The sequence below is a fragment of the Bos indicus x Bos taurus genome, chromosome 5 (assembly GCF_003369695.1).
Source record: "Bos indicus x Bos taurus breed Angus x Brahman F1 hybrid chromosome 5, Bos_hybrid_MaternalHap_v2.0, whole genome shotgun sequence".
NCBI classification, from domain to species: domain Eukaryota; kingdom Metazoa; phylum Chordata; class Mammalia; order Artiodactyla; family Bovidae; genus Bos; species Bos indicus x Bos taurus.
Window position 1 is genome coordinate 37,666,122 of NC_040080.1, and position 15,614 is coordinate 37,681,735.

Below are 15,614 nucleotides of genomic sequence, written 5' to 3' on the forward strand. Positions count from 1 at the left end.
CTAAATTTGTCATAGCTTTTCTTCCAAGGAGCAAGCATCTTTTAATTTTATGGCTGCAGTCACCATCTGCATTGATTTTGAAGCCCTAGAAAACATAGTGACAATATACTGACAGATAATGGCTTTCTGGTAGAAGGCAACCCTAAAGATTATTTATTACACACATTTTAGAAAATGAAGCAGCTACAACTCAGAAACATCAAGTATCTCGCCCAACATTATCCAGCTAGTTGAAATGCCTAATTGTCAGTGTAGTGGTTTCCCATTTACACCTTACTTCCTGTCTGTCTGCAGCTGGACAGGGGAGGGTGTTTCTAGCACATGAAGACAGCCATGCTGTCCAATTTTCCAGCATATCTGGTAGGGATGACCCAAGGCCTCTTCCCTTCCAGGTCAGGAATCATGAAAGAAAAAGTGATGGAAAAACTTTCTCAGAATCCCTTTACCTGTCTCCTTTCAACAAGGGTAGAAATGTCAGCATTCAGTTGCAGCAGGTAAGTACTGGACTCTCACATGACATAATTTCTACTTGAAGAGCACATAGAGTGGCAGCAGAAAGTGAGTGTACACCCCCTGATTTGCTCATTATCTATCCCAGAACTTCTCCACTCTGCCCCAATCCTTCTTTCATCTCACCATTTTCCATTCTAATGAAATAAGGGATGTCAAAATGCTTCATGAATTTTACAAAGTACTGATGTGCAGCATCCTTGCCAGAGACTCAGCATGAGGTTGATTTCATTGGTGCAGCCTCCAAACACTGGATATTTTTGAACAGAAGAGAATGTGCGAGAAGTTTCACCCTTTCTGCAGCACCGTTGGATTTGAATGGAGTGCTGCTTCTTTAAAAGGGTCATTGATGAAGATTCCTTGGAATGCAATCATTAAACATTTATTGAGTATCTACAATGTGATGTCTACATTAAACATTTATTGAGTATCTACAACATATCTACTGTGTGCTGCAGTCCATGGGGTCGCAAAGGGTCACACATGACTGAGCGACTGAATTGAATTGAAGAACGTGATATCCAGTAGACGAGGAGGAAGACATATATAAGGCACAATAAATTTGTACAAATGGGAAAGATACAAAGAATTATTACATATCATGATGATTTCCATAAGAGGGACCCTAGGTATTATGGCAGCAAGGCAAATTGGGTGCTTAGATAATAATGAGATCAGAAGAACAGCTTCCTGGAAACGTTGACAGCAGCTAAGTTTTGAATGAAAAATGGGTATGAGCCATTCAGAGCAGAAGTAGAGAAGGTATTTCAGGCAGTAGGAACCACTCTGCAGAAGCATAGAGTATGAAGCAGCGCACTGCTGATCAGGAAACAAGTAATTGTCACAGTAGACCAGAGGACACACCAGGAGGTGGGTAAGCTGTGAGGCTTGAGGGATAAATTTGGACTAGGTTATGAATGTCTGCTAAAGAAACTAAAAAGTAAAATGAAAGTGTTAGTCGCTAAGTCGTGTCCAACTCTTTGCAACCCCATGGCCTGTAGCCACCAGGCTCCTCTGTCCTTGGCATTCTCCAGGCAAGAATACTGGAGTGGGTTGCCATTCCCTTCTCCAGAGGATCTTCCCGACTGAGGGATTGAAGCGGGGTCTCCTGCATTGCAGGCAGATTCTTTACTGTCTGAGCCATCAGGAAAGCCTGGAAAGTGTCTTAAATGCAATAAGGAAAATGGAGGCATTTTGAGAACTTGATCAGATTACATTTTTAAAACTTTTGTTTACCTTTGTGCTTTTAAAGTGCAAAGGAGAAGAAGGCAATGGCACCCCACTCCAGTACTCTTGCCTGGAAAATCCCATGGATGGAGGAGCCTGGTAGGCTTCAGTCCATGGGGTCACGAAGAGTCAGACACGACTAAGCGACTTCACTTTTACTTTTCACTTTCATGCATTGAAGAAGGAAATGGCAACCCACTCCAGTGTTCTTGCCTGGAGAATCCCAGGGACGGGGGAGCCTGGTGGGCTGCCGTCTATGGGGTGGCATAGAGTCAGACACGACTGAAGTGACTTAGCAGCACTTTTGAAAAAGCTTTTTTATTGTAGTAAAATATATGTAACATAAACTTTGACATTTTAACCATTTTTAAGTGTACAATTCAGTGGCATTAATTACATTCACAATGTTGTACAATCATCACCACTGTCTGTTTCTAAAACTTCTCTATCACCCCAGTCGGAAACACTGTACCCATGAAACAGTGGTTCTCCCTTCCTTTCCATGGCCCCTGGTAACCTCTAGCCTACTTTCTAGCTCTGAGAATATGCCTATTCTAGATATGTCATCTAAGTGGAATCATATAGTTTGTCCTTTTATCTCTGGCTTATTTCACTTAGTGTAGTGTTTTTAAGTTTCACCTTCATTGTAGCGATGTAGCAGAACTTCAGTATTTTTTATGTCTGAATCATATTCCATTGTATGTATATGCCACATCCTATTTATCCATTCATTTGTTGGTGGCATTTGGGTTGTTCCCACTTTTTGGCTGTTGTGAATAATACTGCTGTGAATGTTGGTGCATGAGTATCTGAGTCTCTGCTTTCAATTTGCACTTCTTTTGATTATATACCTACAAGTCGAATTGCTGGGTCAGGTGGTAATTCTATGTTTAGTGTTTGAGGAACCACCAAACTGTTTTTTCCACAGTACCTTCACCATTTTACATTCCCACCAGAAATGTGTGAGGGATCCAATTTCTGCATATCCTTGCTGACACTTGTTATTTTCCATTAAAAAAAAAAAAGCTATCCTAGTAAGTGTGAAGTGGTACAGATTTGTATTTTTAAAGGAGCACTCAGGAAACAGTATGGAGGATGGGCTGACAGAGGAAAATCCATCAGGCAGAGAAAACAGCAGAGAGACGATTGCTGGGGAATAGGTTTTCTGAGCACTGGTCCAAGACAGTAGCCTGGGCAGGAAGGGCCTGGAGAGGGAGGGACACGTTATGACACATTCAGAAGAGAGAATCTCTAAGATTCACTCTTGTTCATGAGGAAGAGTAAGAATTTAAGAAGCATCCAAATTTTCTGACTTGGACGTGGATGAAGGATGGTATTTCACTCATTGATATTGAGGGGAAGATGATGAATTCAGTTTTGGCTACAAGGAGAATGTGACATTTATGGGAATCTTTAAGTAGGCAGTTGGATATAAGGGTCTGGAACTCAGAGTGGAGGCATGGCCTGGAGATGGAGATTCAGACATTGTTAATGTATAAAGGAATAAGAGCGGTGACTGGCATGGATGCAGGTATGGGTGCAGGAAAGATGGGGGAGGCTCAGGGAGGAGGGGCGCCTACCCAAAATGTGAGGAGATGGGGCTGTAAAATGAGCATGGTATTGCAGAAGGGAAAGGAAGAAAGTTTCAAAAATGAGAAAGTCATGGAAAGGAGCAAATCGGAGGAGTTGTTTTGACCGTATTTGCTTCCAATTTCATTTGTTTTTGCTTGATTTATGAGGAGGGCCTACATTTCATTCAAAATGCAGAGAAAGTAGTTTTCAAGGACACCTCCACTGTGTTTTGAAAAAGTTATATTACTTAGTATAAGAAGCTACACTAAGAAAATGCATCTGAGTAATGTGAATGTTATTAATATCAGTGAGCTTATTAAAATTCATAAGTAAAAATATCTTTACTATAGACCAAATGCCAGCATGAGGAAAACATACAAAGAGCAAATTTACTAATTGTCTAGGTTCATGTTGCAAAGGAATGAACTGTTTGACTAATGAGATCATGCCTTTTTTCTGTTCTGCACAGGACCGTTAAAGTATATTTTGATTTCTTAAGTACAGTCGGTTTGGATTTCATCAAGGAGGCAAATTTAGCCAGTGAGTTAATTTGCTAAGATATGTATAATAAAAGCAAAAGCATGATTTAAAAGTTAAACTTTACCTTTTGAAATTGAAGTAATATATATCTATATATGGGGCTTTCCTGGTGGCTCAGTAGTAAAGAATCTGCCTGCAATGCAGGAGACTCGGGTTCGATCCCTGAGTCAGGAAGATCCCCTGGATGGGGCATGGAAACCCACTCTAGTATTCTTGCCTGGAGAATCCCGTGGACAGAGGAGCCTGGCGGGCTGCAGTCCACAGGGTCGCACAGAGCTGGACACGACTGAAGCAACTAAGCAGCAGCATATCTATATATGGGGATTCCCAGGTGGCTTAGTGGTGAAGAATCCATTTGCCAATGCAGGAGACATGGGTTCAATCCATGGATCTGAAAAATCCCCTGGAGAAGAAAATGGCAAGCTACTCCAGTATTCTTGCCTGGGAAATCCCATGGACAGAGGAGTCTGGTGGGCAACAGTCCATGGGGTCGCAAAAAGTAGGACATAACTGAGCAACTGAGCACATATGCATATGTGTATATAATTCCAGGTCATTAGGAAGAAAATCATTCATCCTATATCATTATTCTCTACTTTAATCCTTAGATGTGAAGTCAGGCAGAAAAGAGAGGGGAAAAAAAAGCTGACTTAATCTAACACTCTCTATTGCTTCAAAAAGGCTGTTTAATTTTATACCACAGAGCAGGCTGATAATGAGAGAGGCATAGAGAAAGGCATATGAGCCTACATAGAATAAGCTTCACTGGCCTCCTGTTAGGTCTATGACCTTGAGCAGTAACCTTATTGGGCCTCAATTCCTTCATCTGTAAAATGGGGAGAGTAATAACTACATGGAAGTCAGTCCTGAGTATTCATTGGAAGGACTGATGCTGAAGCTGAAAGTCCAATACTTCAGCCACCTGATGTGAAGAACTCACTCATTGGAAAAGACCCTGATGCTGGGAATGATTGAAGGTGGGAGGAGAAGGGGATGGCAAAGGATGGCATCACCGACTGAATGGACATGAGATTGAGTAAACTCTGGGAGTGGGTGATGGACAGGGAGGCCTGGTGTGCTGCAGTCCACGGGGTCGCAAAGAGTCGGACATGACTGAGTGACTGAACGGAACTGAACTGAATAACTACATGATTCTTAAATGCTGTCAGAATCAAATAACACATGTGAAAGTACTTTTGATAAAGTGTCATCAAAGCTATTTGTTTAGACAGTGCTAAGGAAAATCAAAAGCTTTTTGATTAAGCTTTTATCTTAGTGGTCCTTTTTAATTTGGAACATTTATATGCATCTCTTCATAAATTTTATTAAGTCTTCTATACAGTATGTATTATCTTTTTTAAGCTGGAAAATATTATTGAAACCTCAAATAAAATACATCATATGAATAAAATAGTTCACAGGTAGATCAAACTCTTTTCAAAGTCTAGAAAATGATCATTGTTGAGTCTTCTAAAAGAGGGAAACTTGGCAACATGAGTCAGAAGCCTTAAAGTAGTTATCCATACATTGTACATCTGAAGGTTTACCCTGGTGGCTCAGACAGTGAAGAATCTGCCTGCAATGTGGGAGAACTGAGTTCCATTCCTGGATTGGGAAGATACCTCAGAGAAGGGAATGGTTACAAACTCCAGTATTCTTTCCTGGAGAATCCCACGGACAGAGGATCCTGGCAGGCTACAATGCATGGGGTTGCCAAGAGTCAGATAAGACTGACTACCAAAGTTTTATCCTAGGAGGATAATCGAAGATGCATGGACCACAGTGGTATTAGGCACACTATTTATAATATTGAAAAATTAGAATATTGAGATAGCTAGTAATATAAAATTATTAAATAAATTATAGCATAGCTAACCAACAGGCCACTATTTAGTCATTAAAAATTATGTTCTTCAAGAATATTTAAAGCTAGGAGAAAATATTTATGTTATAGTGTTAAGTGAATCAGACAAGACATGAAAAATTTTACACTGTCATCTGAATTTTATTTTATATATTTATATCAATATGTACACAATATAGAACACAAATCTATATAAATACCCTCCATGCTCCACAACTCCCCCCCACCCCCCATGACTAAATTAAATAGTCAAAGCTGTTTTTTATGTATCTAGATAGATGGCTGGGCTTCCCAGGTGACTCAGTAATAAAGAATCCACCTGCCAATGCAGGAGACTCAAGAGATGCAGGTTCGATCCCTGGGTCAGGGAGATCCCCCTGGAGAAGATCATGGCAACCCACTCCAGTATTCTTGCCTGGAGAATCTCATGGACAGAAGAACCTGGCAGGCTACAGTCCATGGGGTCACAAAGAATCAGACACGACTGAGCAACTAAGCACGCACACAGATGCATCTCTATGAAAGACGTGTAGGGGAGACCCACTAATATGTTGATTGTAATTATTTCCAGATGAGATTATGGAAGCTTTACTGTGAATTTTTTAAGTGCCCTTTCAAAAATTAATATACTTGGGAATATATATTTTAAAACACATATTTGAATAAAAACTACTCAGCCTGCATGATTTTTTAATGTGGAAAGTATTTTATCACCATCACTTTGGTAGTGGTCTGGTGACTACATTCTGAATGAATAAATACACTGCCATATATGTACCTGTATGTAAGTATATATATACAAATATTCATACACACACATATATACATTTAGAATTTTCTGCTAAGGCATATATTAATGTGAAAATTAATATGATTGGCAAGTAATCAGTTTCCAGTTTTCAAAATTATTTCTTATTGTCTAGATGAATTTTCAGACAAAATTAAAGGTCTTATAGTTTTAATAAATTTTCAGTCTATGTAATAGAGCTATTACAACATTTTTGGCTAAGCCATCCATTGTTTTAAAAATTGCTATTTTATTTAATGTTATTTCTATGAATGCACTCCTTTTCAAGATTGGCATGGCATGATTTCTAAACAGAGCAGCAATTATTATTCACTGTTGCTTCACATAGTTATTGTTACCTGATGGAGATGAGGTACCTGTCAGCTTTGGTACAAGAACAGCTCACCCAGACAATACTAATCATTTCAATTAGGAGCTCAGGTAGCATGTATAACTAAAGACTTAATAGGAATTAGGATGATTGAACTTAATCTCACATTTATTTCTCAAGAATTACTGAAGATCTGTTTCTTGTAGTTTGATACTTTATCTTGCTTTTTTGAAGAATGGAAGATGGTGAACAACAAGTAAAAATTAAGTCCTTCAGGTACAATGAACCATTGAGAGGGTGTGTGGTGGGTGGGGAAGGTCACATATGCAGACCATCAGCTGAAGCAAACAGTGATGTCAAGATAGAATAGATTCATGAATATTAGGTTTTTCTCATCTGTTCTGCTCCGAGATGTAGTGATCATCATATACCTTATACCTTTTTTCTCTATCTACTTGGATAACATTTTGGCTTATGTGTCTTTAAATTTTTCTTAGAATAGCTATTTATTAAAAACAACTATTATTTCCTTGAAGTACTAGAGAAAACCTAATTCATCCAATAGCAAATCAGAATTACTTACAAGGAGCTTCTGATTATTAGGATTCCATCGTCATAAATTCTGTCAATTGTTTCATCATATTCTTTCAACATCAACAAATATTTTTCTACCTCTGGCAACATGGCCAGATCTCAGTTTTGCTTTTTCTCCATTTATTTATTTTTTTAATAAGACTTTATGAAACACTGACATGGTTCAAAGTGACATGGTTCAAAATCCTCCTAATCACAGGATTAGGAGCCAGAGCCCTGATAAATTATTAAGCAGAAAACTGTTCTCTGGGTAGATATACCTTTCTTTAATAAAATTCTCCAAGAAATCTTTTCAAGTGCACCCCCTTCAAGTAAAGTACCTTATTCAAAAACTGGCTATCTCACCTTCCTCTCTGTTTCCTGGCTCCCAGCACCACCATTCCTTATTTCCAACTGATGAAAACTGTTCTCATCAGTTCTCATCTCCCTCAAATCCTGGGTCTAAGAGAAGACACTTCTGCTGTATGTTCCTGGAATCAGGCAGCTCTGTCTACTGCTACTGTCTGTGTTAACGGGTAATACTGTTAGAAAGAAGAGGTGAACATTCTTCACCTTAGAGGATAACTATTACATTTTTAAAACATAAATCTTTAATATAAAAATTGTTCTTGAATAGACCATAGTATCCCCTTTATCGATCACAACCTCACATGGTGAAGGTACTTGCATAACTCAGTGAAACTATGAATGGTGCCATGTAGGGCCACCCAAGAGAATGGGTCATGGTGAAGAATTCTGATGAAACATGGTCCACTGGAGGAGGAAATGGCAACCCACTCCAGTATTCTTGCCTAGAGAACCCCATGAACAGTATGGAAAAGCAAAAAGATATGACACCAGAAGATGAGCCCCACAGGTTGGTAGGTGTCCAGTACGCTACTGGGGAAGAGCAGAGAGCAATTACTAGTAGTTCCACAAAGAATAAAGCAAGTTGGGCCAAGTGGAAACGACGCTCAGTTGTGGATGTATCTGGTGATAAAAGTAAAGTCTGATGCTATAAATTACAATATTGCATAGGAATCTGGAATGTTAGGTCCATGAATCAAGGTAAATTGGATGTGGTCAAGCAGGAGATAGCAAGATTGAATGAATACTGACATCTTAGGAAACAGTGAACTAAAAAGCATGAGAATTTAATTCAGATGACCCTTATATATATAAGGGTGGATTTAATTCAGACCCTTATATATACTACTATGGGGAAGAATCGCTTAGAAGAAATGGAGTGGCCCTCACTGTCAACAGAAGTATCTGAAATGCAATATCTGGATGCAATCTCAGAAACAACAGAATCATTTCTAAGCAAACCATTCACCATCACAGTAATCTAAGTCTATGCCCCAACAGGAGAGAAGAGAAGTGAAAGGCAAAGGAGAAAAGGAAAGGTATACTCAACTGAATGCAGAGTTCCAGACAATAGCTAGGAGAGACAAAAAGGCCTTCTTAAATGAACAATGCAAAGAAATAAGAGGAAAACAACAGAATGGAAAGACTAGTGATCTCTTTAAGAAAACTGGAGCTGTCAAGGGAACATTTCATGCAAGGATGGACATGATAAAGGACAGAAACAGTAAGGACCTAACTTGAGAGTCCCTTGGACTCTAAGGAAATCAAACCAGTCAATCCTAAAGGAAATCCACCCTGATTATTCATTGGAAGGACTGATGCTGAAGCTGAAACTCCAGTACTTTGGCCACTTGATGGGAAGATCTGATTCACTGGGGAGAAAAAAAAAAAACAAACCCTGATGCTGGGAAAGATTGAAGGCAGGAGAAGATGGGGGTGACAGAGGGTGAGATGATTAGATAGCATCACTGACTCAATGGACATGAATTTGAACAAACTCTGGGAGATAGTGGAGGACAGATGAGCCTGATGTACTGTAGTCTCTCACTTAAGTCTCTAAGTCTCTTGCGATCCCAAGGACTGTAGCTTGCCAGACTCCTCTGTTCATGGATTCTCCAGGCAAGAATACTGGAGTGGTTTGCCATTTCCTTCTCTAGGAGATCTTCCCGACCTAGGAATCTCCTGCATTGTAGGCAGATTCTTTACCAACTGAGCTATGAGGGAAAACCATGCTATAGACTATGGGGTTGCAAAGAGTTGGACACAACTTAGTGACTAACAACAGCAGACCATAGTACAAGTGAAAGTGAAAGTGAAAGTCATTCAGTCGTGTCCGACTCTTTGCGAACCCGTGGACTGTAGCCTGCCAGGCATCTCCATCCATGGGATTTTCCAGGCAGGAATGCTGGAGTGGGTAGCCTTCCCCTTCTCCAGTGGATCTTCCCAACCCAGGAATGGAACCAGAGTCTCCTGCATTGCAGGCGGATTCTTTACCAACTGAGCGATCAGGGGAGCCCTATATGTTTCACAGATGATAAAATGTTGGGGTGGGTGTATATCTTTGATTTCAAGAATTAGGTTATTCTACTTTTGATACTTTACTGTGAACATTTGTCTGTTTCTCCTATAACACAGATATCATGGCAACTCCAGAGTTTCTATATAAGAAAAGTTTGGGGAAGTCACTCTAATGGGAAAGGGGAAAAATAAGAGATTTGTCCTGATCTATTTTTAGAGACTTTAGATGAAGGAGTGAAAGGAAGGGGAGAAGCACTGATGGAGCTGACAACCCCCCACCCTCCTCAAAAAGACCATTCTTTGGCTAATGCCTGGAACAAAGTACATGCTTTGGGATGAACAGGATGGCATTTTAAGTAGTAGTTATCCATTCACATATGCATTCACGTATGCTAAGTACATCTATTTATGTACAGGTGAATGAATGCATGCATGAGCCAACTTTATTTTTAAAGCTGCAGAACCCTTTGCTTAATGAATTCTTACAGCAGCTCTATCATACCCCCACCCCCACTCCAGGAGTCCTTCATTTCTGCTTTCCTCCACATGACTCCCAAGACCCCTTCCAAAGTTTCAGACTTTGGGGAGCACAGTCTGAGAATCAATTTGCTTGCTCATAGTTATCTACATTTAATTTGAATGCAGCTTCCCTGGTGGCTCAGAGGGTAAAGCATCTGCCTGCAATGTGGGAGACCCAGGTTCAATCCCTGGGTTGGGAAGATCCCCAGGAAAAGGAAATGGCAACCCACTCTGGTACTCTTGCCTGGAAAATCCCATGGACGGAGAAGCCTGGTAGGACACGAGTGAGCAACTTCATTTTCACTTTCCCTTTAATTTGAATGCCATCCTGTTCATCCCAAAGCATGTCCTTTGTTCCAGGCATTGGACAAAGGTGAATGGTTTTTTGGGGGTCAGTGCACAAGGAGGTTGTTAGCTCCATCAGTGCTTCTCCCCTTCCTCCCACTCCTTCATTTAAAGTCTCTAAAAATAGATAAGGACAAATCTCCTATTTTTCCCCTTTCCCATTAGATTGACTTCCCCCAAACTTTTCTTATGTAGAAATTCTGGAATTGCCACGATCTGTGTGTTGTAGGAGAAACAGACAAATATTCACAGTAAAATGTCAAAAGTAGAATAACCTAATCCTTGAAATCAAAGATATACACCCACCCCTCACATCTTATCACCTGTGAAACATGTCTTATCATCGTTATCTTCCTGTTTATTGAGAGCATTTTTCCGTCTTTGTGATGCAGTAGATAATGGTGCATCTTACAGCTGATGGTGTCTTAGACTTGATGAAATGTGGTAGTGGTATATTTGATGAAACAAAGTACTGAGGTGGCTTTGAGAGGGATGTTAAAGAGAGCTTCCCAGAGAAATAAGTCACCTGGGTTTTGAAGAGGGACTAGGATTTTTTTCCAGGAATATAGGGAGGAAGGACATTCTAATCCTAGAAGAGTGCAAGACATAGAGGACATGGGAGCTGACTTCATGTGTTGGAGGACAGAAAGTTATCTGGCACTGCTGCTCTACAACACCCAGACCTGTAGGGCGAAGGAATGGAGAGGTGAAACCAGAGATGAAGGCATGAGCCAGGTCATGAGAACACTGGGATGTCATTAGGGAGTCTGGACTTTCCTCTTTGGCAGTGAAAATGCATGCTAGCATCCCTTATGCAATGGGATTAGATGATTTTATTTTAAAACAATAATTCTGGAAGTCATGGGTAGGATAGAGTAGATAAGGAAGATACTTGAAGAAGCAGTAATATCAATTCAAAGGCTTTTAGGGGTTGTGCAATGAGTATCATGGAGCTTCCCAAGTGGCACAGTTGTAAATAATCCATCTGCCAGTGCAGAAGACATGGGTTTGATCCCTGGGTCAGGAAGATCCCCTGGATAAGGAAATGGCTACCCATTTCCATATTCTTGCCTGGAGAATTCCATGAACAGAGGAGCCTGGCAGGCTACAGTCCATGGGGTCACAAAGACTTGGACACAACTGAATGACTAACACTAAGACAGTAACAGGTGGATGGAGAGAAGCAAAAGACACCTTTAAGAAATCATTTTAAAACAAGAATTTATAGGAGTTTGTGATTATCTGGTTCTTCCAGGTGAAGAAGGATAAAAGGTCTAGCATGAGTCCAGTGGTGTCACCAATCAAGATAAGCCCTATAAAAGGAAAAGGAGTAATCAGGGTTGGCAGAGGAAGAATTAAAATGAGGCCAGTTGCAAAGAACGCATTCAGTTTGGGATTTGTTGAGTTTTAGGGTGCTTTGAATCACTGATATGCATCCTTCTAGTTCTGAAGGTCTGGAATTGGATGAGGTATGAATGAGATAGGGATTAAATGGTTAAGTAGCTTATGAGTTGCTGTAAAGCCTTCTGAGAGAATGCGATCTCTCAGGGTGAAGCTATAGGGGGAAGAACGAGTAGTGCCAAGTAAGGGATCTCAGGGTACCAGTACTGAAGGACAGAGGAAGAGCTGAGGCGGGAGGATGGAGGAGCAGAAGCCAACGAAGACTGAAAAATGCCATCAGTGTCCAGTGTAAGGCAGGGAACAGCTGGGGTTGCATAAGACGCGGATGACTTCTGCTAGAGTAGTTTTAGTGGAGTGGGGGCTGTGGGAGGTTGCTTTAATAGATGGAGAGACGCCTGGGAAGTGGAAGGTTGAGTGAGATGACAGCCTCAGGAAGCTGGCCAAGGAGGGAAGAGGGAAGGGGGAAAAAATCTCTAGATTTAGGGAAAAAAAATTTTTCCCCCTAAAGGGAAGAGATTTGAGCCCATTTATTGACCTGTAGAAGGAGTTGTGAAAGAGAATGAGCTCAAGATGCTGGTTACTGTTCAAGGGAAGACCAGAGAAGTTAGCTTTGAATAGAAGGCAACACATCTCTTTCTCAGGGGCTTCCTGGGTGGTGCAGTGGTAAAGAGTTTGCCTGCCAGTGCAGGAGATGCAGGAGACTCGGGTTTGATCCTCCGGTTGGGAAGATCCCTGCAGAAGGCATGGCAACCCACTCTAGTATTCTTGCCTGGGAAATCCCATGGACAGAGGAGCCCAGCGGGCTACAGTCCATGGGGGCACAAAGAGTTAGGCATAACTGTGCACACACGCATACACGCATATCTCTTCCTCTAAGAGGGAAGTGGAAAAAAGAAATCCACCTCACCTCTCATGTGCTAAGTCACTTCAGTCGTGTTCGATCCTATGTCCAACTTAAGTCATGCGACCCTGTGGGCCATAGCTTGCCAGGCTCCTCTGTCCTTGGGATTCTCCAGGCAAGAATACTAGGGTGGGAAATCTTATTACTTGCAGATTTCAGGGACTAAGATCAGAAGGGAAGGAGCAAGGGTAGTGCAATGGGGGTAGGGGCAGGAGGTGGAGGCTGGTAAAAACAGTGTGAACAACGCCACTCCTGTCGCAGCCCGTCCTGCCTCATCCCTGAATGCCATCTGCAGGGTCAAAGTCAGGAGGACGAACAGCGGGAGCTTGCCGGCCCCACCCATGCTCCTGCTAGTGCCCCTGGGGTCCCTGAGTGTCTGCTGAATGCTAAATATAACAGAGGCGCTTTCTCCTTCTTAGAGAAGCTCATAGCCAAACTGAAAAGCGGAGGAGAGATAAAATGAACAACCTGATTGGAAAACTGTCTACGATGATCCCTCAGTGCAGTCCCATGGCCCGGAAACTGGACAAACTGACAGTTTTAAGACTGGCTGTTCAACACTTGAGATCTTTAAAAGGTGAGTTGGAAGACGGCCTCCACACTCGGGTTTGTAAAGTCTCCCCTGTAATTGAGGTCCCTGGTTTGTTGTTTTAGGCTACTGAGATTTTATACAAATGTGTCTTTCAGCTTCATGGATATTCATTTTGATGCTCATCCATATTCCATAGGTGGAGAAAATACTAACTTGGATGTCAGAAAAGTTGGTTTCACTGAACTCTTCATCTTAGGTTTACTCTGTGAACTTGAAAAGTCTTTACATTTTTACTTGTCTTCCCAGGTATAATATTAAGGTGATGATACTTGTCATGCATACCTAGTTTAGAAGTTCTGAAATATTTAGTTATGATAATTTAAAGTTATTGTCAGATTTCCATTATTAGAAAAGAAAAACTCTTTAAACTCATCAATTTCTCTTAAAACTTCATTCAGACTTGTAAGTAGTACCTGAAAATGCATCATGCCTTACTATTAGTGTCTCCACTTACTAATATAGTCTCACATAAACCAAGATAGTCTTACATATTGGGTGAAGGAGGTCCTCAGCTGATGAGGATTGAGGTATGCATGATCATTTCTGACTTCGAACTCAAAAAAATAATTTTATTTACTTATTTGTGTACTTTTGGCCATGCTGGGTCTTTGTTGCTGTGTGGGCTTTTCTCTAGCTGTGGTGAGCAGGTTTCTCACTGAGGAGGCTTCTCTTGTTGAGGGCACGAGGCTTGCGGTAGCTACGGCACATGGGCTCTGTAGTTGTGGCTCCCAGGCTCTAGAGCACAGGCTCAACAGTTGTGGTGCACGGGCTTGGCAGCTCTGTGGCATGGGGGATCTTCCTGGGTCAGGGATCGAACTCATGTCTCCTGCATTGGCAGGTGGATTACCACTGAGCCAGGGAAGCCCTGAACTTGAATTTTAGATCAAAGTGTAATAAACATTCTGTGTACATGTGTAGTTAAAATCACATCTGGTTTGGGAACAAACCCGGTCCAACTTGAGGGACAGAACAATGGAAATAGACTGGGGTTTTAGATACAAGAATATTGGTGACATGAATTCATTTTGATACAGTCTGAAGACCTGGGCGGTGAGTTTTCTGCAGACTGTAGAGGAGACTCTGAAGGCTCGGTTTTGTAAAGATCTGAAAGATTATAGTGAAATCTTGCTCAAAAAGTATTAAAAAGGAATAAGCAAAGGAAAGGCAACAGTCTTATTTAGATTCTGTCCTGAACTGCATGCCAGGAAAAGGACAGTCTGTTTCAGGGAGAAGGAAGTTCTGTGGCCAAAACACAGATTTTGAAAGTTGACTTAAAGTGGCTTAGAGGAGAGTGATGTTACCTGGATTCCACGTGCAAACTGGAGCCCAGACCAAGAGGATCTTACTTCATAATGAACCAAAAAATCCTGACAGATCTACTCAGATTGGAGGAGGAAGGGACATCTACAAATTAGGACATAAAACCAGAGACAGCTATTACAGGGCTATTTAATAGTAGTTTGTGCAAGTTGTGCCTTAAAGCGCCTTCCTTAAATCTCTGCAGATGGTAAAAAACTGGCTTGTGCACTCCCGCCGAGCACAAGTAGATCTGGAGAGCAGGCTGTGGGGAAAGCAAGTACAGCTCTCGATCCCTTCAGTACAGAATGCACAGCAGGCCTGGGGTTGGGGGACTGCCTGGCAGGCCTCCTTCTGGGAGCACGATTGGTGGTCTTTTGTTCATAACAGCCCATTGTGAAAGAAGATTCTCTTTTATTCACAACTAGGCCTTGCATAAGTTGTGTGAATATTTCTGTTAAATCTGTTAGCAATGAACATTAGCAGGTTCAACTGAGGTCATTTGATTGCAACCCTAAAATTATCCAACAGTTTTCACATTCACAGCGTTCTGAGGAAGGAGGACCTGAGGGAAAAGCTATGAATCAGCAACCTAATTCAATACGTATGCACTGAGCATCAGCTGAGTTCTTGTTCTGTGCTGGGGTTAGGCAAATGAAGGAGGCAAGGTCTCTGTGCTGGGGGCGGGGGGTGCATGGTGGATAAGGAATAGACCCAGGGAGAGATTATTAACACCCAGTGTGATTAATGATACATGGAAGTATGCATGGG

The 15,614-nt window shown here is 41.4% G+C and overlaps 1 protein-coding gene across 2 annotated transcripts in view; it reads left to right on the forward strand.

Annotated features, from left to right (window-relative positions):
• ARNTL2 (aryl hydrocarbon receptor nuclear translocator like 2) overlaps positions 1-15,614 on the forward strand; it is a 96,053-nt gene that overhangs the window by 34,548 nt on the left and 45,891 nt on the right. The window contains exons 3-4 of one of the 2 annotated variants that reach the window (XM_027541589.1): positions 393-494; positions 13,375-13,532. In XM_027541589.1, coding sequence (XP_027397390.1) covers positions 393-494; positions 13,375-13,532 — 260 coding nt within the window. The remainder of the gene's footprint in view (positions 1-392; positions 495-13,374; positions 13,533-15,614) is intronic. The other variant, XM_027541588.1, reaches the window with a different exon arrangement.